Source organism: Mobula hypostoma (assembly GCF_963921235.1).
Source record: "Mobula hypostoma chromosome 8 unlocalized genomic scaffold, sMobHyp1.1 SUPER_8_unloc_1, whole genome shotgun sequence".
Taxonomy (NCBI): Eukaryota; Metazoa; Chordata; class Chondrichthyes; order Myliobatiformes; family Myliobatidae; genus Mobula; species Mobula hypostoma.
In genome coordinates, this window is record NW_026948120.1 from 1,308,684 (window position 1) to 1,333,266 (window position 24,583).

The 24,583-nt window shown below is 47.6% G+C and overlaps 1 protein-coding gene across 2 annotated transcripts; it reads right to left on the reverse strand.

The window, feature by feature from the left end:
* Positions 1-743: 743 nt before the first annotated feature.
* Positions 744-24,576, reverse strand: lin37 (lin-37 DREAM MuvB core complex component). 2 transcript variants are annotated; one of them, XM_063038958.1, is made up of 10 exons: positions 21,707-21,792; positions 12,209-12,315; positions 11,528-11,603; positions 9,360-9,413; positions 6,071-6,100; positions 5,119-5,204; positions 4,702-4,868; positions 3,682-3,825; positions 2,630-2,703; positions 744-2,359 (listed from the first exon to the last, which is right to left on the reverse strand). In XM_063038958.1, exons 2-10 carry the CDS (start codon positions 12,261-12,263, stop codon positions 2,278-2,280), a joined length of 768 nt encoding a protein of 255 aa, XP_062895028.1. In that variant the 5' UTR covers positions 12,264-12,315; positions 21,707-21,792; the 3' UTR covers positions 744-2,277. The 2 variants fall into 2 exon arrangements, with proteins under 2 accessions (XP_062895028.1, XP_062895027.1); XM_063038957.1 differs by lacking the exon at positions 21,707-21,792 and adding an exon at positions 24,484-24,576 and having other exon boundaries at positions 782-2,359.
* Between the last annotated feature and the right edge of the window lie 7 nt (positions 24,577-24,583).

The window sequence follows — 24,583 nt, forward strand, 5'->3', positions numbered from 1 at the left end:
CGCACCATCTGATCCCCCCTTAATCCATTCCCTAACATCCGGATCTAATCCCCCTTAACCCGTTCCTCAACATCCTGATCCGATCCCCCTTTACCCGTTCCCTAACATCCCGATCCAATTCCCCATTACCCGTTCCCTAACATCCCAATCCAATCCCTCTTTACCTGTTCCCTAACATTCTGATCCAATCCCTCTTTACCCGTTCCCTAACATCCTGATCCAATCCCCCTTTATCCGTTCCCTAAAATCCCGGTCTGATCCCCCTTAACCCGTTCCTCAACATCCCGATCTGATCCCCCTTAACCAGTTCCCCAATGTCCCGATCCAATCTTCCCTTTACCTTCTCAACTCAGAGGGTAACTGCTCTGGCCCTGTACAGGGAACATCCCCAAGCAACAATCTCCAACTCCACTGAGAACTCCTGGATTTCAGCTGCTTGACGACCTTCCTGTTGCCACACCAAACTATCTGTCCTCAGCCATCAGGCAAGAACCAAGAAAATTCTGACCTGCTTTAGGGTAAATAACTCTGTCATGAATGGTCCCAGCCCCAGCTGTGAAAGGAGATGGGCTAGGCATGGGGCTGGCAACTCCATCCCAGGACAATCCACTGATACAGAGACACTGACAGAAGCTTCAAAGACCTCATTCCTGGGAGAGGAAGGCTACACCTGGAGACAATTTGAAAGACTGGCCCAGAACAGAGGACTCTGACGAGCTGCAGTCAGAGGCCTATGCCCCAGTAGGTATGATGGCCTTAAGTATGTAAGGGGTTTCTTCTTTTATGCTACTGCATAGGCTAATTAAATGGTTTCTTTATTATGTTAAATGCTGAGAAAGTTCTCTCGCTAGCAGCTTGTTTGGCTTATATTATTGATAACAGAGCGAACGAACCAATTGGGATAGATGTTATTCTTTCTAGTGTGTCTATAAGTTATTGTGATGCACGGGTTTTTGGGCAGAAGGTGCGATGGAGAGAGAGAGAATGGACAAGGTGCTGTGAGCTGGCTAACGGGGTCAGACCCTGAGCAGGAGTCCGAGGTCCAGGGTTTTCGGCGAGAAGAGGAGACGGAGACAGACTCGTGTGGAACGTCTAGTCCACCACCATGGTTGGTCCCAGGCGGCGGGTCGAGGTGGTCAGAGGGGATTGAATGGTGAAGAGAGGATCGTTACTAGAGCTCCAACTGTTTGTGCACAAAGAGATTGAACTTTGATAGGTGTGCCATCTTTTATTTTCCTTTTATCTCTATTAATTATATAGTTCCAGTAATATCTATAAACTGTAATTCATTTAATCACATATGGTGTATTGTCTGTTATCTGGTGGGGTGGGGTACATCACACAGCATCCACACGAACTTAACTACCCAGTTTGGTGGGGCTGTTTCCCTAGACGACAGCAAGTTGAACGACCCTGAGGCTTGCCGGGGCTGGGGGGGCGGCTACAAGGAATTAAATTTAAAGGATGTCGCTTACCTCAGAAGGGCAAAGTTACAGAGCCAATGTTATTAACAATCTTGTCAAAAAAGCAAGCACTTCTGTGTTCGATTTATACATAGCCAGGTCCCCGAGGCAGTAGCTGCAACTCGAAGAACGGGGCATTTCCTCTCAGCACCACTATTCCCCTCTCACTAGCACCGGGAGGGAAGGGGAACTCGTCATCAATGTAGGGAGAGAACAGTGGGTCATGGAGATTGAGGGAGATGGGGACTGAAATCACTGCACACTCGAACCGATGGGTCAGAGTGAGTTGGAGTTTGACAGTCGGAGAGATAAGGCACAGAGACTGGCCCTTAGGCTCAACTGAGTCCGTGCTGGCCATCAATCCACCCTGAAACCCATATTCCTATTGATTACATCCCACACTCCACTCCTCAACCACACAACCAGGGGCAACTCACAGTGGCGGGCTAATACACCCCACCCACATATCCTTTTTTGAGGCAGTGATGGGGAGCAGGAATTCCGGCTGATTCCCCCTCTCTCTCTAACCCAGGGGTCACTGAGTAGTGATAGGGAGCAGGAACCTTGGCCGATTTTCACTCCCCCCCACAATCTCCGAGCTGCATCTGGGGAAGGTGAACTCTTAGGGTTGGAGCATTGACAGGTCTGAGGTGTCAGATTGGCATGGAAGCGAGCTTTCATGTAACCTCCCTTGGTTGGATGTGATGGGGGTGGGGGGTAGTCCAGGGAGGGTCCGGCTGGTGAAGGCCTGCCTCATCCTGGGAGTCAGGAGAAAGGAGTGGTGGGAGCTCTCACTGTAGTCTTGCTGCCCCCTTCACTGCCGTTCAAACATCTCCTTCAGTATCTTCATGCTGTCCATATAACGATGCTGGTTCCTGTGTGAGGACTCTTTCCACCTGTGGGAGGAAGCGAGAATGCAGGCGGTCAGTAACACCCATGGCAGCTTCAACTTCACACTTACTGGCAGGCATTACCACATTAGGAGCGTGGACGGTGGGGTTCTATTGGTATTGTAGACAGTGGGAGTAAATAGGATGAGGTGGGGTTCCATTGGGAGTGTGAATGGTGGGAGTGAATGGATGAGATGGTTGGAGCAGATGGGGACTAAGAGAAGGAGAGTGATGAGTAGATCTCCCCAGGTCGGAAGGCACACTAAACCTGCCTACCTCTGACGAATCTTCTTCCAACGTTCCATGTGGTTATAGAGGAGGGTGGGCACACCCGGGGCAGAGAAACGGCTCTGTATTAAGGCAAAAGGGGATGGGTTATAACCTGCCGGGAGAGATAACACACCCAACACCACAGTGGGAAATCACAGACACAGACCCCGTCCCATCACCATCTGGGGGAATCACAGACACAGACCCCATCCCATCACCGTGTGGGGGAATCACAGACACAGACCCCGTCCCATCACCATCTGGGGGAATCACAGACACAGACCCCGTCCCGTCACCATCTGGGGGAATAACAGACACACACCCCGTCCCCGTCCCCGTCCCATCACCATCTGGGGAAATCACAGACACAGACCCCGTCCCGTCACCATCTGGGGGAATAACAGACACACACCCCGTCCCCGTCCCATCACCATCTGGGGAAATCACAGACACAGACCCCATCTTGTCCGTCACCATCTGGGGGAATCACAGACACACACCCTGTCCCATCATCGTGTGGGGGAATCACAGACACAGACCCCGTCCCGTCACCATCTGGGGGAATAGCAGACACACACCCCGTCCTGTCACTATCTGGAGGAATCACAGACACAGACCCCGTCCCATCACCATCTGGAGAAAATCGCAGACACACTCCATCATTGTCTGAGGGAATCGCCAACAGAGAACCTGTTCTATCACCATGTAGGGAAGACACAGACACAGATCCCATCCCGTCAATGTGTGGGAGTATCACAGACACAGACCCTGTCCTGTCACCGTGTGGGGGAATCACAGACACAGACCCCGTCCCGTCACCGTGTGGGGGAATCACAGACACAGACCCCATCCCAACACCGTGTGGGGAAACCACAGACACAGACCCTGTCCTGTCACTTTGTGGGGGAATCACAGACACAGACCCTGTCCCGTCACCGTGTGGGGGATTAATAGACACAGTCCCCGTCCCATCACTGTGTGAGTGAGAGTGAGAGTGAGAGGGGGAGGGGGAGGGGGGAGGGAGGGAGAGAAGATGGCCAGTGGCCAGATACATTTACCATGTTGATGTCCAGCGGTTTCTCGTTGGAGGGAAGTGGTGAGGGAATGCGGAGGCTAAGGGTGTTCCCGCCAGCACTGGCTGAGCGGGCCGTGGGCAATGGCATTTTGTAGATGTCCTGACCCTTGCCATTCAGCTCAGCTACCTGCAGGTGTACAAATCACTCAGTCATCACTCACTCCACACCTGCTTGTGTGTTTCCAGCCCCACCTTCTGCTGGACCCTTGCCGTTAATCTCCCCACTCCTCATATCACCCTTGATCCTGGCATCTCACCCCTCCCTACCTCCGCCCTGGCTCGGTATCTCATTTTTGACTACTTCATAACTCCATTTTAACCTTTGATCCCTGAACACTCCCTGACCCTGTTCCCACCTTGACCCCAATATCTCACTTTTACCCCCCACCTTAAACATGTTCTCATCTTTAACCTCTCCCCAACCCTATTCTCACACTGACCCCAGCTTCTCACTTTTAGCCCCTCTGTTAACCTCATCTGCAGGTTCACTCTTTAACCCACCCCTGATTTTGCTGGCCTTTCACCCCAGTATTTCACCTTTGACCCCTTCATTACTATTTTCACCCCCGACTCCAGCAACTCACTCTTAACCCCCTCTATCAATCTATTCTTACCCCTGACCTCAGTAACCTCATCCTCAATTCAGTTCACCCTTGACCTCATTAACCTGACTCATTCCTTACCTTTACCCTCACCCTCTTCTCATCTTTGACCCTTCTGGAACCCAGTTCTCATCTCTGACCCCTGCACCTCCTTGACATCAGTGGCCCATCCTTAATCCTTCCCTGACCCCATTATCTCACTTTAATCCCTAACGATTTTCACCTTTGACCACAGTATCCTCGAAACTGTTCTTAAACTCGCTGTCACCCCAACCTTAATATTAACTTTGACCTTTCCTTGATTCCAGAGCCAAAATTTTGACCCCAACCACCCCTTCCTCCACAGAACCCAGCCTGCCTCACACCCTCCCCACCGCTACCGACACCGGCACCTCTCCCACCTCCTCATCTTCCAGGGTGGGGGGCGGCTGTGGGCTGGGGCTGCGAGCTCCCTCGCGCTGGCTGGGGTTGTTCCTCATCCATGCCCTGCAGATGGGGTAGAGGGGGGTGTCCTCGGTGAACTGTGCCAGGTCCACGCTGCGGTCGAACAGCTTCATGGTGTAGGCATCTGCGGGGCGGCAAGGGCAGCATCACAGCTCTCCTTCCCACACACCCTTCACCCCAGTCGTTCTCCCCAACCTGTCTCCCTCTCTCACCCAATTTCCCTGCCCCATCTTCATCCCGCCCTCCTCGCCTTCAACACTGTTCTCCACCTCCCTCTCCCCATCTCCCCTCATTCTCCCCATCCCCATTTCCTCCACTTGCCATCTCCCCCTCCCCCTCCCCCAGCCCCTCTGTCTGTACAGGTTATTGCTCACTGGGTCTCTGCAGGGCTCCCTCACAGCCGCCATCGTCCATCTCCTTCCTCCTCTTTCTCCTCTGGTGGGGGAAGCGTGTGGATGATCTGGTGGAGAAAGGGCAGGCAGTGAGGCAGAGGGAGGGGAGGTGGGAGAAGGGGGCGGGGTTGAAAGGAGTGGGAGAAGGTTGGGGAGGAGAGGCAGGCGGGAGGAGGGAGATGGGACAAAAGAGTGGGGGGAAGGTGGAATGGGGAAGGGGAGGAGGGAAGTAGAAGAAAGGGGAGGGAGGTGGGCAGAGGGGGAGAGGTGGGTGGGAGGGCAGTTGGGCAGGGAACTGCCACCCTCCCACAGTTCCCATTCCCTCTCTTAGACCATTAGACATTCGTTTCATCGTCTGCTCTGCCATTCCATCATGGCTGATTCACTTACCCTCTCAACCCCATCTCTCCCTTTTCCCCATAACCTTTGACATCTTGATTAATCAAGAAGCTATCAACATCCACTTTAACTATATCATGTGCATACACACACAGACACACACACACGGCATACAAAGTATACAACCACCTGTGGCAATGAATTCTACACATTCACCACCCTCCAGCTAAAGTAACTTCTGTTCTAAATGGACATTCCTCTATTCTGAGGCTGTGCTCTCTGGTCCATAAATCACCCACTATAGGAAACATTATTTCCATACCCACTCTGTCTCGGTCTTGCAATATTCAATGGATGTCAATGAGATTTTCCCCCTTATTCTTCTAAACACCGGAGTACAGACCCAGAGCCATCAAATGTTCCTCATACATTAACCCTTTCATTCTCAGAATCATTCTCATGGACCTCCTCCAATGCCAGCACGTCCTTTCTTAGCTAAAGAGACAAAAACTGCTTGCAATACTCCAAGTATGGTCTGATCAATGCCTTATAAAATCTTGGTTCCCACCTACACTTCCCTGACCCTCCCCCTTACCGTTTTCCTGCTGTCGGTGGAGAGCAGTCCCTGCAACAGAACAAAAGGAAATGGGTCAGCGGGCTTGTTCATTCCTGCTGGTAAGGGAAGCTGTGACCCTCATCTCCCACCCCCCCCCCCCGGGTCATTGCCCAACTAATTCACCCTTTCAGCCAAGTAGCTTGGGTCCTTGCAGATCCATCACCCAACACCACAGGGCAGCCTTCAGCTGGGGCAATGCTGGTTGGTTCCAGCCTCACCCTGCCTCTCCATCCCCCTCTCCCTGGCTCCTCTCTCTCTCACTTGCTACACCAACATCTATTTTCCCTCAATCCTTCTGTCCATCTTCTCTCCCCCACCCCTCCAAACCCTTTTTCACTCAACACACCATCCACCCTCTCCCGCACTTGATACTGGCCACCTCCCCTCTCGGTCCCAAGGCAGGATCTCACAGCATAGAGATGAGGACAGCACAGAAACAGGCCCTTTGGCCCACCATGCCTGTGCTGACCACTACCCTGTCAAGCATTCTGATGAACATCTACAGAGACACAAGAGACTGTAAACACTCGGATCTGGAGCAACACACAGTCTTCTGGAGGATGGGTCTACTCAGCAGGGTCGAGTAGCACCTGCGGGTGGGGTCGTTGAGGCTTTAGGTCCATCACCTGCATCAGGAATATGGAGCACGTGCAAGCAGAAGGGATTGGTTTCGTTTGGCATGTTCCTGTGCTGAACTGCTGCATCCTGTCTCCTGTGTGTTGGACGTGAAATGAAGCAGAAGGGATAAAACACAGGTGAGGGATGGAAAGATGCTGGTTGACTGGTCTCTCACTCTCACTCACTCCAGAGTCGTGATTGAACAGGAACAGGCCCTTCAGTACACAGTGTTGTGCCAATTCAACTGAACTGGTAATCAAACCAGTTCCTTCTGCCTACAGAGTGTCCAATTCCCTCCATTCTCTGCACATCCATGTGTCTATCTAACAGCCTCTTAAACGCCCTTATCTGTCTGTTTCCATCACCACCCTGGCAGCACATTCCAGGCATCCACCACTCTCTGTACAAGAAAAAACTTTCCACAACTCACATTAACTGTGTATCCTCTCAAATTAGGCATTTCAACCCGGGGTGGGGGGGGGGGGGAAAGATACCACATGTCTATGCCTCTTAGAGACCTATGGGTCTCCCCCCCAACTCCAAACTCCACTGCTCCCAAGTAAACAGTGGCAAAGCAGTGTAGTGGTTAGCACAACACCTTACAGAACAATGGTAACCCAGGTTAAATTCCCACAGTCGCCTGTATGTTCTCCCTGTGACCGTGTGGGTTTCCACTAGGTGCTCTGGTTTCCTCCCACAGTCCAAACACATACTGGTTGGTAGCTTGATAGGTCATTGTAAATTATCCCGTGATTAGTCTCGGATTAAATCGGGGCAGTGCTGGGTGGCGGGGCTTAAAGGGCCCATTCCGTGCTGTATCTTGATAAATAAATAAATAAACAAACCCAAGTTTGTCAAACCTCTTCTTTCAGCTCATGCCCTCTACTGCTGGCAGCATCCTGGTGAACCCCTAACGCTGGCAGCATCATGGTGACCCTCTAACACTGGCAGCATCTTGGTGAACCTCTAATGCTCTCATGCCCTCTAATGCTGGCAGCATCCTGGTGAACCTCTAATGCCCTCATGCCTTCTAACACTGGCAGCATCATGGTGAACCTCTAACATTCTCATGCCCTTTAACGCTGGCAGCTTCATGGTAAACCTCTAATGCTGGCAGCATCATGGTGACCCTCTAACGCTGGCAGCATCCTGGTGAACCTCTAACGGCCTCATGCCCTCTAACACTGGCAGCATCCTGGTGACCCTCTAACGCTGGCAGCATCATGGTGACTCCCTAACGCTGGCAGCATCCTGGTGAACCTCTAATGCCCTCATGCCCTCTAACGCTGGCAGCATCATGGTGAACCTCTAACGCCCTCATGCCCTCTAACGCTGGCATCCTGGTGACCCTCTAACGCCCTCATACCCTCTAACGCTGGCAGCATCCTGGTGACCCTCTAACGCCCTCATGCCCTCTAACACTGGCAGCATCCTGGTGACCCTCTAACGCCCTCATGCCCTCTAACGCTGGCAGCATCATGGTGAACCTCTAACGCCCTCATGCCCTCTAACGCTGGCATCCTGGTGACCCTCTAACGCCCTCATACCCTCTAACGCTGGCAGCATCCTGGTGAACCTCTAACGCCCTCATGCCCTCTAACACTGGCAGCATCCTGGTGACCCTCTAACGCCCTCATGCCCTCTAACACTGGCAGCATCCTGGTGACCCTCTAACGCCCTCATGCCCTCTAACACTGGCAGCATCCTGGTGACCCTCTAACGCCCTCATGCCCTCTAACACTGGCAGCATCCTGGTGACCCTCTAACGCCCTCATGCCCTCTAACACTGGCAGCATCCTGGTGACCCTCTAACGCCCTCATGCCCTCTAACACTGGCAGCATCCTGGTGACCCTCTAACGCCCTCATGCCCTCTAACGCTGGCAGCATCCTGGTGACCCTCTAACGCCCTCATGCCCTCTAACACTGGCAGCATCCTGGTGACCCTCCTCTGCACCCTTCCTTTAATGAGATAACCAGAACTGAATGCAGTACTCCAGATGCGGCCTAACCAGGGTTTATAAAGCTGCAGTGCAAACTTGCTGACTTGTGAACTCAGTGCTTCAACTAATAAAGGCAAGTGTGCCGTGTGTCTTCTTTACAAACCTAACAACCTGTGTGGCCACTTTCAGGGAACTTTGGACTTGGGAGGAGTTATACTTCCATTCCTCTAAAGGTTCTGAGGTTCTGAGACAAGGTGAGTGAAAGAGGAAAAATCATCTGCTGGAGGATGGGTAGAGCAGCAACTGTGGGAGGAAAGGATCTGTCCTCATTCCAGCTCGAAACCCTGCATCAGGACCCTTAATAGCATTGACATACGGAGTGGTAGAGTTATAAAAAACTGCAGCACAGAAACTGGCCTTTTGGCCCATCTAGCCCATGACAAACCATTTAAATTGCCTAGTCCCAACAACCTGCACCTGGACCATACCCCTCCATACCATCTCCAGCAGGTTGTTTTTCTTCCTCACTCATCTTGTCCCAGATCCCTCTCAGAGTTTGGCTCTCTGAACCTTTAGAAGAATGGAAGCCTAATCCGCTCTCCCCCCCCCATTTTAAGGGTTTAGCATTGTACAATAACAGAAGCTGAACCCAAACACCTGCTGCAAACTGGATATCGGCAGATGCTGACAGATTGCACGGTGCACTCACTTGCTCTGCAGGTCAGAGAGCACCGGCTTCACAGCTTCATCTTCAGTCTGGTCCCTGGAACAGTCGGAGAGACAGAGAGACATCGTGAGTCACGGCAGGGAGCAAGGAAATGACCGTAGCCCCACCAACCAGAAAACTCAAAATCAGCTCATTATCTTTACATTTGGAGAGACTGAGACTACATAATGAGGACAGAAGGGACATCTTTGGAAGGATATGGGGCCCTGTATTGGACTTTCTCACAGGGTGAGGACTGAGGTTTTTTCGTGCTGTCACCTCTGCTGTGTATGTTTACTTTTGCCTTTATATTTTTCTCCCTTTTGCTGCTCAATATTTAATTTGATTTTGTTATGGTTGTGGTTTTTGTGGATGTGCTGTATTTTTTTGTGTTTTTTTGTTTGTAATAAATAAGAATAAAAATAAATAATTTAAAAGAATCAGCTCATTATTAGTTCTGCAAACTTATATGTTCTGCAGATCATTTACGGTACAAAGACACAAAATTAGCATAAGTTACAAAATAAAATTCAACATTCAAGATCCAAATTCAATTTATTATCAAAGAATGTATAAGGTATACAAAACTTAAGATTTGCCTAATAGTTTACTTATTACACACATGACCCTCACTGGGGGACGAATCCCACACACACTGAGTGTCAGAGGAACACAGACAAACAGCGGGAGAAAGACAATCTCATGGTGATGAGAAGGAATACAGAAGTGAGATAGATCAGCTTGCAGAGTGTTATTACAGCAACAGTCTAATGGGCTTCAGGAAAGGGAAGCACGAGAACATCCACCAGTCCTCATTATGGGGTCAGCAGGTGAAAAGGCTCCATCACTGCTGGAGCTGACCAGCCAGTTCCGACTGGCAACATCATCTCCTCCACAATCTCCCTCAGCAGTGGCACACCACGAGGTTGTGAGCTTAGCCCCCTGCTCTACCTGTTTTACACCCATCACTGTGTTGCTAAGCACAGCTCCAATGCCATGTTACTGAGGGTCTCGGCCTGAAACGTCGACTGCACCTCTTCCTACAGATGCTGCCTGGCCTGCTGCGTTCACCAGCAACTTTGATGTGTGTTACTGATTTTAAGTTTACTGATGACACCACGTTGTAGACTCGATCAAAGTTGTTGATGAATCAACGTATAGGAGGGACATTGAAAATCCGGCCGAGTAGTCCCACAACCTCTTACTCAATGTCAGCATGGCAAAGGAGCTGATTATTGCCTTCGGGAGGAGGAAACCAGAGGTCCATGAGCCAGTCCTCATCAGAGAATCAGAAGTGGAGAGGGTCAGCAACTTTAAACTCCCTTACTGTCATTATTGGAGGATCTGTGCTGAGCCCAGCATGCAAGTGCAGTTATAAAGACAGCACGGCCCCACCTCTAGTTCCTTAGGAGTTCGAGAAGATTTGGCATGACACCTAAACCTTTGCCAAACTTCTACAGGTGTGTACTGGAGAGTATATTGACTGGTTGCATCACAATGGAAACACCAACGCCCTCAAATGGAAAATCCTACAAAAAGTAGTGGATACGGCTCAGTCCATCACAGGTAAAGCCCTCCCCACCATTGAGCACGTCTACACAAAGCGTTGCAGGAAAGCAGCATCCATCATCAGGAACCCCCAACACCCAGGTCACGCTCTCTTCTCACTGCTGCCATTAGGAACAGGTACAGGAGCCACAGGACTCCTCACACCACCAGGTTCAGGAACAGTTATTATCTCTCAACAATCAGGCTTTTGAACCAAAGAGGATAACTTCACTCAGCTTCACTTGCCCCATCATTGAAATGATTCCACAATCTATGGAGTCACTTTCAGGGACTCTTCACCTCAGGTTCTCGGTATTTATTACTTAGTTATTTATAATTATTATTTATTTTGTTTTGTATTTGTACAGTTTGTTGTCTTTTGCACACTGTGGAATACTCAAGTTGGTGCTGCCTTTCATTAATTCCATTATGATTATTATTCTATTCTGGATTTTTTGAATATGCCCGCATGAAAATGAGTATCAGAGTTGTATATGATGAAGTATATGTACTTTGATAATAAATTTATTCTGAACTTTGAACTCTGCTCTTTGCACTCAGCAGGTCACCCTGCATCGATGCAAGTTTCAGGTTGCGAGAGTAGGTCTCAAGAATACACTCACCTCTCCACGTCACTCTTTTCAACCAAGCACTGCAGAACAGCATCTAGTCGATCGCGAGCGGTGGAGGCTTCTAGATCTGCAAGAGACACGGCCAAGCAACGAATGAACCTGGGGGTTCGCAGAACACTGGCGAAGGTCATTCACTACCACTGATGGGGGAGAATCAAGTTTGTCATACTCCAGAGGGGATGAGCAGAAATACAAAGGGGTACCAGTTCTGGACTCTGATAAGGACGGGCACCATCGGGGGAGGGAAGGGCAGGTGGAACAAGACTAGGGGGGGAGATCTGGTGCAAGGTGTGGGGATTGTGGGTGCATGGAACCAGAAACGGGAGGGGGAACAGAAATGGGAGATGAGATATAGGAAACCAGACAAGATGGGGGAAGCAGAAGGAGGGAGGGAGGGGAGGGGGAGAGAAAGAGATCAGGAATACAGAATGTAAGGGTTACCTGACCCCAGGGTCAAATTGGGGGGGGGGTAGGCAAGCCATTAGGTGAACTATGTGAACCTTTTAGGATGGTTTTTGGGGAGAGGGGCATAACACCGACGTGGTGGGAGGAGGGTGAATTCAGATGTTTTCCGGGAGAGGCAGGTTTGGAGGTGGGGAAGGAGTACCATAAAGGATAGAAGGCGGTTATGTGGTGGTGGGGTACGTCAGCTTGCTTATGCATGCACCTCACCTGATTTCTCTGTCTTCACCTTCACCGTTAGCATGGTGGCACTGTGAGGTCTCATCTACCCGTCCACAGTAGGGGGAGCTCTCAGTCCACACAAGGAACTCGGAGGCCTAACAAGGTGGGTGGGGAAGACACAAAAAGAGGCAAGCCTGAGAAATCAGGAAAACTGACCATCCTGCGAAGGTTCGACTTGGGGCAATCACGGAATTCCACCAGGGACTCACAACATGGAAGCAGTCAACGAGAGTTGTTACAGCACAGACACAGGCCCTTCCACCCAACAAGTTCATGCTGACCACAAATCTGAACCCAAGGTTAGGTCCTGCTATACACTGATGATTCAAGTACTTGTTCAGAGAGGTGAATTCTTGGGGAATTTAGGGAAAGTAACTGAGTGCAGGATTAGCATAAACGAATATTATATTGTCAGTGTGGATTCAATGGACCAACTTCTGTGTGAAACCCGGCTGGTTTCCTTGGCTGCATAAATCTAGGTAAGACACACTCCAGTCCCACCAAACCCATGAGATTTGAGATGGCTCTCCCACCCCAGACCCCGGTTTGTGTGGATGCTGTGTAATTTGCCTCCCTGTTACAACTCAGTGCCAAGAAACAACAGACAACACAATGTATACAATTAAAGGAATTATATTTATGAATCTTAACTCAACTAAAGGGTTAGTAAAGAAAAGAAAGAAAAAAACAAGAAAGGCCCATATAACTAAACAGTCAAGTATGCACCAGTTGGAGCTCAATTCACTGATCTTCAGTTGATCTTGGTGCCTGACTCCATTGGATCACGATCTCCCCACCGGGTCATATCCTAAGGCCGGTTATCTCCAGCTTCACGTCTCGCCGAACAAAAGACCCAGCTCACATTCTAAAACACCCATCATCTCTAACCATAACCCAAACACTGCGTCTACAGAAAGACCATTACCTTAGCAATGAAACCTTTCCCAGGGTGTTACCTGTGCTTTGTATAATTTCCTCTTTAAGGATGTACTTCAGAAATGACTAAATGGGAGGGAAAAGGCTTAAGATCAATGTTTACCACCCAGAGGGTGGTGGGTATATGGTACAAGCTGCCAAAGGAAGTGATAAAGGAATGTATAGTTACAACATTTAAAAAAAAACATTTGGACCAGTGCACAAATAGGAAAAGTTTAGAATGATACAGGCCAAATGCGGGCAAATGAGATTAGCATCTTGGTCAGCATGAATGAGTTGGGCCAAAGTGCCTGTTTCTGTGCTATATAACTCAAATATGATCACCTCGTTCTAAATGTAAGGAAATAAATTCCCAACCTATTCAACCTTCCTCCACTGGACCATCCATCTATAGCTGGGAGCATCCAAATCATAGAGAGTCATAGAGAAGCACAACACAGAAACAGGCCCTTCGGCCCATTTAGTCCATGTCAAAACCATTTAAACTGCCTACTCCCATCGACCTGCACTGGGACCACAGCCCTCCATATCCCTACCATTTCAAACTTCTCTTAAATGTTGAAATTGAGCTTGCATGCACCACTCGTGCTGGTAACTCATTCCACACTCACAACCCTCTGAGTGAAGAATAATCCCCTCATGTCCCCCTTAAACTTCTCACATTTCATACTTAACCCATGACCTCTGGTTGTAGTCCCACCCACACCCAGTGGAAAAAGCCTGCTTACATTTACCTTATTTATACCCCTCATAATTTTGTATACCTCTATCAAATCTTCTACGTTCTAAAGAATATAGTCCTAACTTATTCAATCTTTCCTTATGATTCAGGTCCTCCAGACCTGGCAATATCCCTGAAGGTTTTCTCTGCACTCTCAATCTTTTCTGTAGGTAGGTGACCAAAACTACACACTGTGAACTGGCTCCAATTAAATCTGATCTTAATGTCACCAATAACAACAATAGGGAGGTCAGGGAGTTCACACCACAGTCCTGTTGCAACACACACTGATGCTTGTTTAGTGTCGAGAGGGGCTACACATGCTAGTGGGATTTTTTACTGAATTCTCACTTAGAATGATCTAGAGTGGTGGACTGTGGCTAACTGGCGAGTTGTCTTTTACTCTCTCTCTCTATCGCCTGCATTGTCCTGGTTAAGATTTCTACTGCTATGCTGTGAGGCATTTTTATTTTAGCAGTTTTCTGCAGAAGCAGTGTGTCATGTTAGTAATAGTGTTTTGGCTTCGGCTGAAGATAAGGAGCCATAAGGAGTAATGATGCGTCAGCCAATTGTAACTTTCTGCCCAGTGGAAGATTCAGGAGAGCTAGGCGGGATCAGACTTTTGAAGGACTGTAGTCTGGTTTGGAGTCTTTTGGCAGGTGCTGCTGAACGGGACACAAGGGAATATGTCGCAGAATCCCGTTCGAAGGACAGACCTGGGTGTAAGAAGTGCTTCATGCAGATGAATGGCAGCAAAAAGGAAGGGCCAATACTCCTGAGAGAGCCAGTTCGTTTAAGATGGTCTCCAAGAGAAGTTCTGACTGGTGTCCTTCAGGCAGAATGTGGGTTCAGCATGTGAGTAAAGCAATACACACTACTCCAGAAATGAGCTCTAACATTAACATGCACATTGGGCTGGTTTAACTGTATTACGTCGTTATTTTTCTTTTCTTTTTCTGTAACTGTTAAAGTTGAAAATTTGGTAATGATATTTCCTTTGTAATTTTATGCCGGTGTACGATCTGCTAATGTTCTGGCGGACAATAGCTTTGCATGGAGCAGTATTTACACAGCATTCACGACGAACAATGCTCCTTAATTGGAACATCCCACCTTTCCTGTTTGGTTGAACCCCAAATTATACCAACCCTAGACATATATTGCTTATGAAAAGAGGCGTTCTTACCGGAGGCATTTGGCTGTTCGCAGAGTTAGCTAACGAGTCAGATTTGTATATGAGCCCAGTGAGAGGGTTACACTTAAATAGTGTGGTTATATTTGCCAACTTTCAATCAGTGGGAATTATATCTAGAACTGACAGGTACAACCCTCTCTACTGTTAAGAGCGTATTCTGGAGTCATGGAATATAGCTAATATTAATCTCAACAGCAACCAGTCTTCCAAATGTTGATTAAATTTGAAATGCTGCTCAGAAGGACTTACATCCTGGAACTGCCGATTAGGGTCGATTGCAAGCAAGGAAACACCCCATTGACCTGAGGTGTCTGCATATGCATGATGCAGCTCAGAGACATTAGAGATTAACATTTAATCCAGGGTGTCTGGAGTGTTGGTGTGAAGATCTAGGTCTTTGAAAATTATATGTAACTCAAAGGAAGCATTATGAATGCATTGTAACGATAGAAATTATTCCCTGTTAACCTTTTATATTTAGCATATAAAAATGTGATCTAATGTTGGGTCAGGGAGCCTCTACTGAGCGCGGCTCCAATGATGGCTGCTTGTTGTTTTGAATGAAAGCTTCAATACCACCAGTTTCAGTGTTTCTCCGCTGACTTCGATCACTGTCACAATATTTCGGGGCTTGATGGGATACATTCGTGACCAGTGATCTCGGCAGCCTCAGTGGGTGAGCATCTTTAAGATTAGCACCCATGCTTAGATCCGTTCAGGTCAATGACCATGGGATCACAAAGATTCAAACACGGCGGAGAGCTGAACTGGTAGATAGAAAAGTGGTGTTGTGTGTGTGTGTGTGTGTGTGTGTGTGTGTGTGTGTGTGTGTGTATAGTCCTTTCCAACCCTTCCAACCTTCGAACCGCATAACCCAGCAACCCCTAATTTAACCCTAGCCTAATCACAGGACAATTAACAGTGACCAATTAACCTACCAAACGGTAAATCTTTGGACTGTGGGAGGATACCAGAGTACCTGAGGGCAACCCACACAGTGACGGGGAGAACGTACAAACTCTTTACAGGCAGTGGCGGGAATTGAATCTGGGTCTTCTGTACCATAATGTGCTGTGCAAACTACTACGCTACCGTGCCATGTGTAAGAGACCGAACATTTTTGGGTAATTTGGTGAGACAGGGCCACTAGTTGCTGACTATTCAGGACGCCAGTGGGATGTGTGTATAAAGTTCAGTGAACTTTGAAGTAGCACACTTGTTTGTGAGTGTGTTTTTAGAATAAGCCTGTAACCTTGGTGTAACAGTTTTAAATGCAAAGGAATACAACAGGCATCATTAATTCAGACACACATACTAACAGATTGTAGAGTACAATTAAGTCTGTACTGTTTAATTTTTATCTGTCATTCATATTTTGCATTTTGTGAGAATTAGTGTGGAGATATTTGAGGTAGAGATTATACTCAGATATATCAGTTGGGATGGCATCTATTGAGGTCAGGCAACAACAGACCATGGTGACCCGAGCCAGCCTATGACCCGAATTATGACCAACTCATAAGCCCTTTACTCCTGGGAAGAAGCAGAGCATTTTGTCAGAGCTGCCTTCATTTAGTAACCTGAAGGAACACAGAATTCTGTTGCAAGCTTGAGGAAATGATTGAAGTTCACCAGACGCACCCCAGAGATATACGTGGGTTGGTAAAAGCAGCTCCCAAGAAATATCTGGGGCTGTATGGCTCAAGGAGTGGAGGATAGTACATGGGCAACTACCAGGAATACCAGATCGTAAGCGGAACAAGTGCTACACATGCCCTTACACTTCCTCCCTCACCACCATTCAGGGTCCCAGACAGTCCTTCCAGGTGAGGCGACACTTCACCTGTGAGTCGGCTGGGGTGATATACTGTGTCCGGTGCTCCTGACACGGCCTTCTATATATTGGCGAGACCCAATGCAGACTAGGAGATCGTTTCACTGAACACCTACACTCTGTCCACCAGAGAAAGCAGGATCTCCCAGTTGCCACACATTTTAATTCCATGTCCCATTCCCATTCTGATATGTCTGTCCACAGCCTCCTCTACTGCAAAGATGAAGCCACACTCAGGTTGGAGGAACAACACCTTATATTCCGTCTGGGTAGCCTCCAACCTGATGGCACGAACATTGACTTCTCCAACTTCCGTTAATGCCCCACCTCCCCTTCGTACCCCAAACCTTATTTATTAATTATTATTATATATATATCATTTTTTTTCTCTCTCTCCTTTTTCTCCTTCTGTCCCTCTCACTATACCCCTTGCTCATCCTCTGGGTTCCCTCCCCCCTTTGTCTTTCTCCCTGGGCCTCCTGTCCCATGATCCTCTCGTATCCCTTTTGTCTATCACCTGTCCAGCTCTTGGCTCCATCCCTCCTCCTCCTGTCTTCTCCTATCATTTTGGATCTCCCCCTCCCCCTCCCACTTTCAAATCTCTTACTAGCTCTTCCTTCAGTTAGTCCTGACGAAGGGTCTCGGCCTGAAACGTCGACTGTACCTCTTCCTAGAGATGCTGCCTGGCCTGCTGTGCTCACCAGCAACTTTTAAGTGTGTTGAATGAAGAGGGATATTGCTCGCTTACAGGGGAACTGAGGCAGCAGCTGCGGGGAGGTGGGAGTAACTGGGACGATAATGTCAGTGGTTCAGAGAGCTGATGAACCTGCCGTGGATCATGTGAATGTAAATATTGAGTGTATGAGTATTCACGGTCTGATAATCCAGGGAGGGATGACCCAGTCTTCCTGAAGATGCTGAAGGAAGCCCTGAGCTCAGCCCACTGGGAAGTTTTAGATTTGGGGACAGCAGTGGGCTGGTGAGATAGACAAGAGGAGAGGAAGAGAGGTCATAGAGTAGCTGTAGTGGATGTAGCTGCTGGATGTTAGAGATGACTTGCTTTGTGTGCCAGGGCACCCAGCAAGGAACTGCTGGAATAGACATGGAAAGGTAAAGGAGGTGATTTGTTACAGCTATGGCCTCTCAGGCTGTGGTTGAATGGTTGAAGGCAGTGTCCTGAAAAGAGAGAAAGGTGTGACAATCACTCACCAAAGCAGACAGAATCCACAGCAGCGCCCTCTCTCACCGATTTGACTACCGACCAGGTTATAGAGCTTGTGAAGTCCGCATCCAGGTCAGGCAAATGGCTGGCGCTAGCCTCTATTGCCAGTGGTGGTTATCCATGATTGTACACGAGAGGTTTATTAGGGGCCGGCAATGTGAAATATTATTGGACGAGGGGGTCATGATGGTGGTGTGGCCTCCGTCGGTCGTGGTCGACCATGGGTAATGCTCCTCTGGTAGTCACTGGTTTGTCGAACTGTGTTGACTGTAGCTATTGAGGCCGATCCTGGAACGGCAGGCTCTGCCACAGTTGCTGCATGTGTAGGGCATTGTGGAATTGTTGTCTGCTGTCCGCTGTGCTCTCTGCTCCACAAACTGATTAGGATCACTCTTTCGCTTTGCTCTAGGTATTGCTGAAGAGTATCTCGCCATTTCTTGCGGTCATCTGCTGTATCCTCCCAGCACTCTGTGTTGATTTTTAAGGCTTTCGCGTCACGCTTGCAGAGGTCCTTGAAGCGAAGCTGGGGTCTACCAACGTTCGTCTTGCCTGTTGCTAGTTCTCCATAGAGTATGTCCTTTGGCAGTCTACCATCTGTCATACGATAGACGTGGCCCAGCCAGTGCAGTCTGTGTTGTCTTACAAGTGTGAACATTGTGGGAAGTCCAGCGCGGGAAAGAACCTCAGAATTTGGGACTTTGTCTCTCCAGGTGATGCCGAGGATGCGGCGAAGGCTGCGCAGGTGAAAACTACTGAGTTTCCTCTCCTGCTTGGAGTAGATGGTCTAAGTCTCACTACCATACAGGAGGGTGCTGATAACGCATGCATTGTACACAGCAGTCTTGGTCTTTGTAGCGAGTTTCGGATTCTCCCACACCCGCGAGGAGAGTTGAGCAAGGATCGATGCTGCTTTGCCGATACGCCTATTGATTTCAGCATCGAGGGAGAGATTGTCGCTAATGGTTGACCCTAAGTATGTGAACTCGTGGACCACTTCTAGATCGTAATTGTTGATGGTAATGACTGGTGTCTCCACTACGTTCTGGGCAAGGACATTTGTCTTCTTTAGGCTGATGGTAAACCCGAAGTCCTTGCATGCCTTTGAGAAGTGGTCCATGAGAGTTTGTAGTTGCTGTTTGGTGTGTGAGGTTATAGCAGTGTCATCGGCAAAGATGTCACATATTAAGATCTTCCGCACCTTTGTTCTTGCTTTCAGGCGCGCAGGGACAGCCGCCCATCAGACCTGGTGTGCATGTAGATGCCTTCTGTCGACGTCCCAAACGCGTGCTTCAATAGCAGAGAGAAGAAGATGCCGAATAATGTTGGGTCCAACACGCATCCTTGTTTGACTCCACTACGAATAGTGAAGAGTTCTGATGAGCTGCCATCATACTGAACAGTAGCCCTCATGTCATCATGGAATGACTCGATGATATTTCGGAGTTTCGGGGGACAGCCGATTTTGAGGAGAATCTCAAAGAGCCCATCCCTGCTGACAAGGTCGAATGCCTTGGTCAAGTCGGTGAAAGCAACACAGAGGGGTTTCTGTTATTCCCTGCACTTCTCCTGGAGTTGATGGAGTGAGAAAATAATGTCAACAGTTGACCTCCTTGCGTGAAAACCACATTGGGACTCAGGGTAGACGTGCCAGAGTTACACGAGCAAAGACTTTGCTGACAATACTCAGGTGGGAGATACCCCTGTAGTTATTGCAGTTGCTCCTATCACCCTTGTTCTTGTACAAAGTGATGATTCTGGAGTCGCGCATATCCTGTGGTACGGCTCCTTCCTTCCGGCCCTGATGGAGGACCTCATGTAAGGGTTGGAGGAGTGAGCTTTTGCAGTGTTTGATCAGGTCTGGAGGAACCCTATCATTGCCAGGAGCTTTCCCTGGGGTCAGACTGTCAACTGCCTTGCTGAGGTCCTCAATGGTTGGCTCGGAGTCGAGTTATTGAACAGCATCAATAACTGATACTGCTCACGACTGGAGAGGCGATTTACATTACCAGTGCAAGAGGTGAAACAATGAGGATAGATTGAAGTCAGCCTCAGGTACTTGAGATTGAGAATGCAGCTTTCTGTAGATTTTTGGATCTGCCCAATGAAGATACTATCTAGACACACTGAGAAAGGCATATACTAGGAAAAGGAGAAGTAACACAAATAAGACAGGAACAGTGAACATGTGTGACCCACAAAGAGACAGCAGCCCCAAGCAGAGAGGCGAGACAGGGCAATGTGTGGGAATCATGTCAGGAGTCCCAAGGGTCATGGCCAAGCACAGACAGGAGCTGTTAGAAGTAGTAGGCAGCACTGATTATATAAAGGCTCACTAGAAAGTAGACAGTAAGGAGCAGACAGGAAACAACTGGGCAGACATCAGTATGGGGATGGCAGCAGAAGAACTAGAAACAACAGAAATTACAAGTGTACAGAAAAAAACTACAAATGCTAAGTTAGTAAGATTACATGGAGATGTGAAGGACTACTGTAACCAGGGTAACACATTGACGTATCGAGCAAAACAACAGCAACATACTGCTGATCAGAGAGAGCCAGAGGGAGAGAAGCTGGTCTCCCACAGCCAGCTGGAAAGGGAGCTGGTCGAAAAGACAAGTTCTGCTCCCAGGTGGATAGAATCTCAGGTGGAGCTCTGGGCGAATGACACCCGTGTTGGTGTACAGACCCGGTGTGGCAGCCAGGGACTCAGGTTAAACCGCATGACTCACCTGCTTGTCACCCTCACAGACTAAGCGAGAGATTAAGTGTACCCTGTAACAGCGTCATTGCACCCAAGTGATGAACACCAGCAGGCTGCACCAGTTCTGACTGCACCTTACTCAATAAACGTAAATGCAGAAGACACGGAAACAGGGTGATAGCGAGCCGTGAACAGCATGCTGACATATAACTGTAACTCTGTAATGAAAACTGGTTCCTGAAGGTAGGCGATTAGTTTTAGAGATCAGAATAGAAAGATATTGGGGAAAACTTATGGGAAGGGATCTGAGTTACAGCAGAGACATCAGGTTCCACAACTTCAACGGCATGGCAGACTGGGAAAGAGAAGAACTTACACATGGTGTCTGAATGCAGTCACCCCAGACCAAATGGGGAGTGAATACAAATGAGCTGGGCCCTTTCAGTGGTTGGGCCAGTGATTGACTGGACAGTCCAGGAAGGGTGCCACTGGGGTGAGGTCCTTGCAGCCATTCAAATAGAGACCATCCTAACCCCTTCTACATTGATGAAAAGGTCTAAGACAGGGGTAGGCAAGCAAATATTGGGATACTATGCTTATCCGGCCCGTGAGCGATTTTTCCTTATTCTGAGTGTTTCAAGCGACCACACACTGGCCCCAGGTTCTGTTTTGTTCTGAACCAAACACTGGTATATACGAATGACGGGAAGGCAGGCTACCTTATTAATATGTATTTGATACTCTTTGTACACGCGCAGGTTTTCAGATGGGGTTGTTCAAATTTGTAAACAGAAACAGCGTCACTGTGTTTTCACAAGAAATCCATGCTAAATATCCAGATATTTACATGTGCTACGATACTTGTTGAATAACTCACGTTTCGAAATAAAATCGAAGAAAAAAATTCCAATGGCAGTGAATGCAAAACGCAGGAAGGTAGACACTGAGTGCCGAAATTTCCAAGACACTTGGATACTAGATTACAACAAACAGCATCAAATTACACATTGATTTATCGACTGTTTTCATTAAAATTTTCTTTTTTATTATGTTTAATTTACCACCATTCAATGCATCATGTTCATACGTTTTATGTTTAAAGATTCCTTGTGTCCTTTTAATAGATTCAAAAGATGCCTTGATTAAAATAAATTGCAACTAAACCGAGTTCTTTGATTACTAATTGGCATCCTTGGTTAAGCACAAATGATTTTCTAGCATGCATTATTCGTTAATTTGAGGCAAAACATAACTAGATGTATTTAAATGGATAATTCCCATATTTCAAGTTTTTTTATGACATTTATCTGGCCCACCGTACCCTCAATAATACGCGATCCACCCCACAGAGGCAAAAAGACTCATTTGTCAGATCTTTTGTTATGGCATGGAGTGTGAACTGTTACCTGTGAGTCTGATACATTTACTGTGCTGGTGCCCCTGAACAGAGAGTTACCACTGACAGCCACTGCTGAGTTTTAGCTATCAGAGAATGAAGGAGTGAAGATAAATAATGTGATTAAACTGCAATTGGCCAGCAGGGAATGAAACAGCCATATGAATGATAAAGCTGCATTTTAAAGACAGTTGGTCAAAGTTCTAGAAAGATCTCTGCTTGTAGATAGCCATTAGGGATGATGTAGATGCACAGAGGATAGGATAGTTAATTGGGGAAGGGGGCCTCTCTGGGAAGCAGTAACAGTACACACACAGAAGTTCCAGGACTTCCAGGATCAGCTTTGGAGAAAATAGTAAGCATTAAAGTTGTTGGCAGAACTGATAACTATTCGTACAGCAGAATTAGAGAATAGAATGTCTTTGGATTTTATTCTATCAGAAAGTGGGGGTACTTGTGCCCTGATAGGGCAAGAATGCTGTACTTACATACCTGACAAAACAGAAAATATAACTAACTTGACAAATCACATTCGAGAAGCTACCAAAAAGTTTAGGAAAGTAGGGGATCAATATCATGAATATCACACTTCAGGACATGGATGGTGGCCATTTGGCAAACTGGGAGGACGGTGGGCAACTACTCTGCAATAACTGGTATTATAATGGCTGTCATTCTTTTACAATTTTTTGTGTGAAATAACAGGATGAAGGAGAGGATATTAAGGAAAGGAACAGGTACTCTTTAAAATGGATGGATGAAAAGGGAATTTTGGGGTTGGGCTTTGAAACCACATCATTGTACACATATATTCAAATTTCAATTACCATTACTTGGTGAAATGTAATATTGCCATAAAATGACAAAAAGGAGGGAATGTGAAAATATACTTGTAGTAACAAAGTGGAAGCTGTATTGTACCAGAGTGCTTTGCTGATAGTGTTTATGTGACATTATGCAGATGGACCATGAATATTACAAACTGCTGAAAGACGAGCAGATTTGGTTACTGGACGAATGTTAAGTACACTAATCAAACAGACTAACAGAGTGTGCCCTGTCCCTGAACTAGTGCAAGTAGATAACACTTGTGTATAAGAGTGACTATGCTGGTTGTTTTCTTGAAGCCACCACTGGCTCCTCTGCAACAACAGCCTTCCCTTGTAGCAAGTAAACGCATGTATGATTGATTCACTCTAAGTTAATTGTTGTTTGTTATAAAATATAGCAAAAAGGTGCTCAACACATTACAACTATCAGGGAGATTTCTGAATGGTCCATAAATCCATTAACATTACTTCATTATTCCTCTTTTGCTTTATAAATTTATTTTAACTTGCATTCTTTATGTCCTGTACTACTGTCACAAAATAAATTTCATGACATCTGTCAGTGATCATAAATCTGACAGACCCTCACCATTTTTTATTGATGCACTGTAGAAAACATCCAAACTGGATTTTTTTTTTTTTTACACAGCTTGGTATAGCAAAAGCCTTGCACATGACCACAAGAAACTGCAGAGTTGTAGACACAGTTCAGTCTCCCCTCTCTGGACTCCGTCTACACTTCCTGCAGACCCATTAAAGCAACCAGCGTAATCAAAGGTCCTTCCCACCCCAATCTCTCTTCTTCCATCCTACCATCAAGCAGAAGATATGAAACAACACACACAAAATGCTGGAGGAACTCACCAGGTCAGGCAGCATTTATGGAGACGAATATTCATTATTTCGGGATGAGGCAATTCATCAGAACTGAAAAGCATAAAAGCACATACCACCTGGCTCGAAGACAGCTTCTGCGCTGCTTTTATCGGACTATTGAAAGGTTCCCTCGTGCAGTAAGATGGACTTTTCGCTCACAATCTACCTCGATCTGATTTTGCACTGTATTTGTTTACCTGTTCTGTAGCTGTTGTACTTTATTCTGCATTGCTATTATTTTACTTTGTTTTGCTTCAATGTGCTATGTAATGATTTTATCTGCATGAACATTAGGCAAGACAAGCTTTTCACGGCAACTCGGTACATGCGACAATAATAAACCAATTCAAATACTGTACATAGCAATGGCCGACATCTACTTCCGGTTATGTGTCAAGAGTGGGCAAGCTCTATCAATCCCATTGATATGATTCCACCGCGCTTTCCTGCCGCCTGGCCTTCCCCGATGCGCAGTCGCCGGGCTGCTTATCTTTCCCACCGCCCTATCGGAGCGATTCCGCTCCAGCCGCACCGCACCGCCATCGCGCTCACCAGATCCTCAGGCGACGTCGCCTCTGCCCTGACAACCCCGCCGACGACCGATCCTCCAACCGTCTCCCTCCGCTGCGCGCTGACGTCATCGCGCACCGGC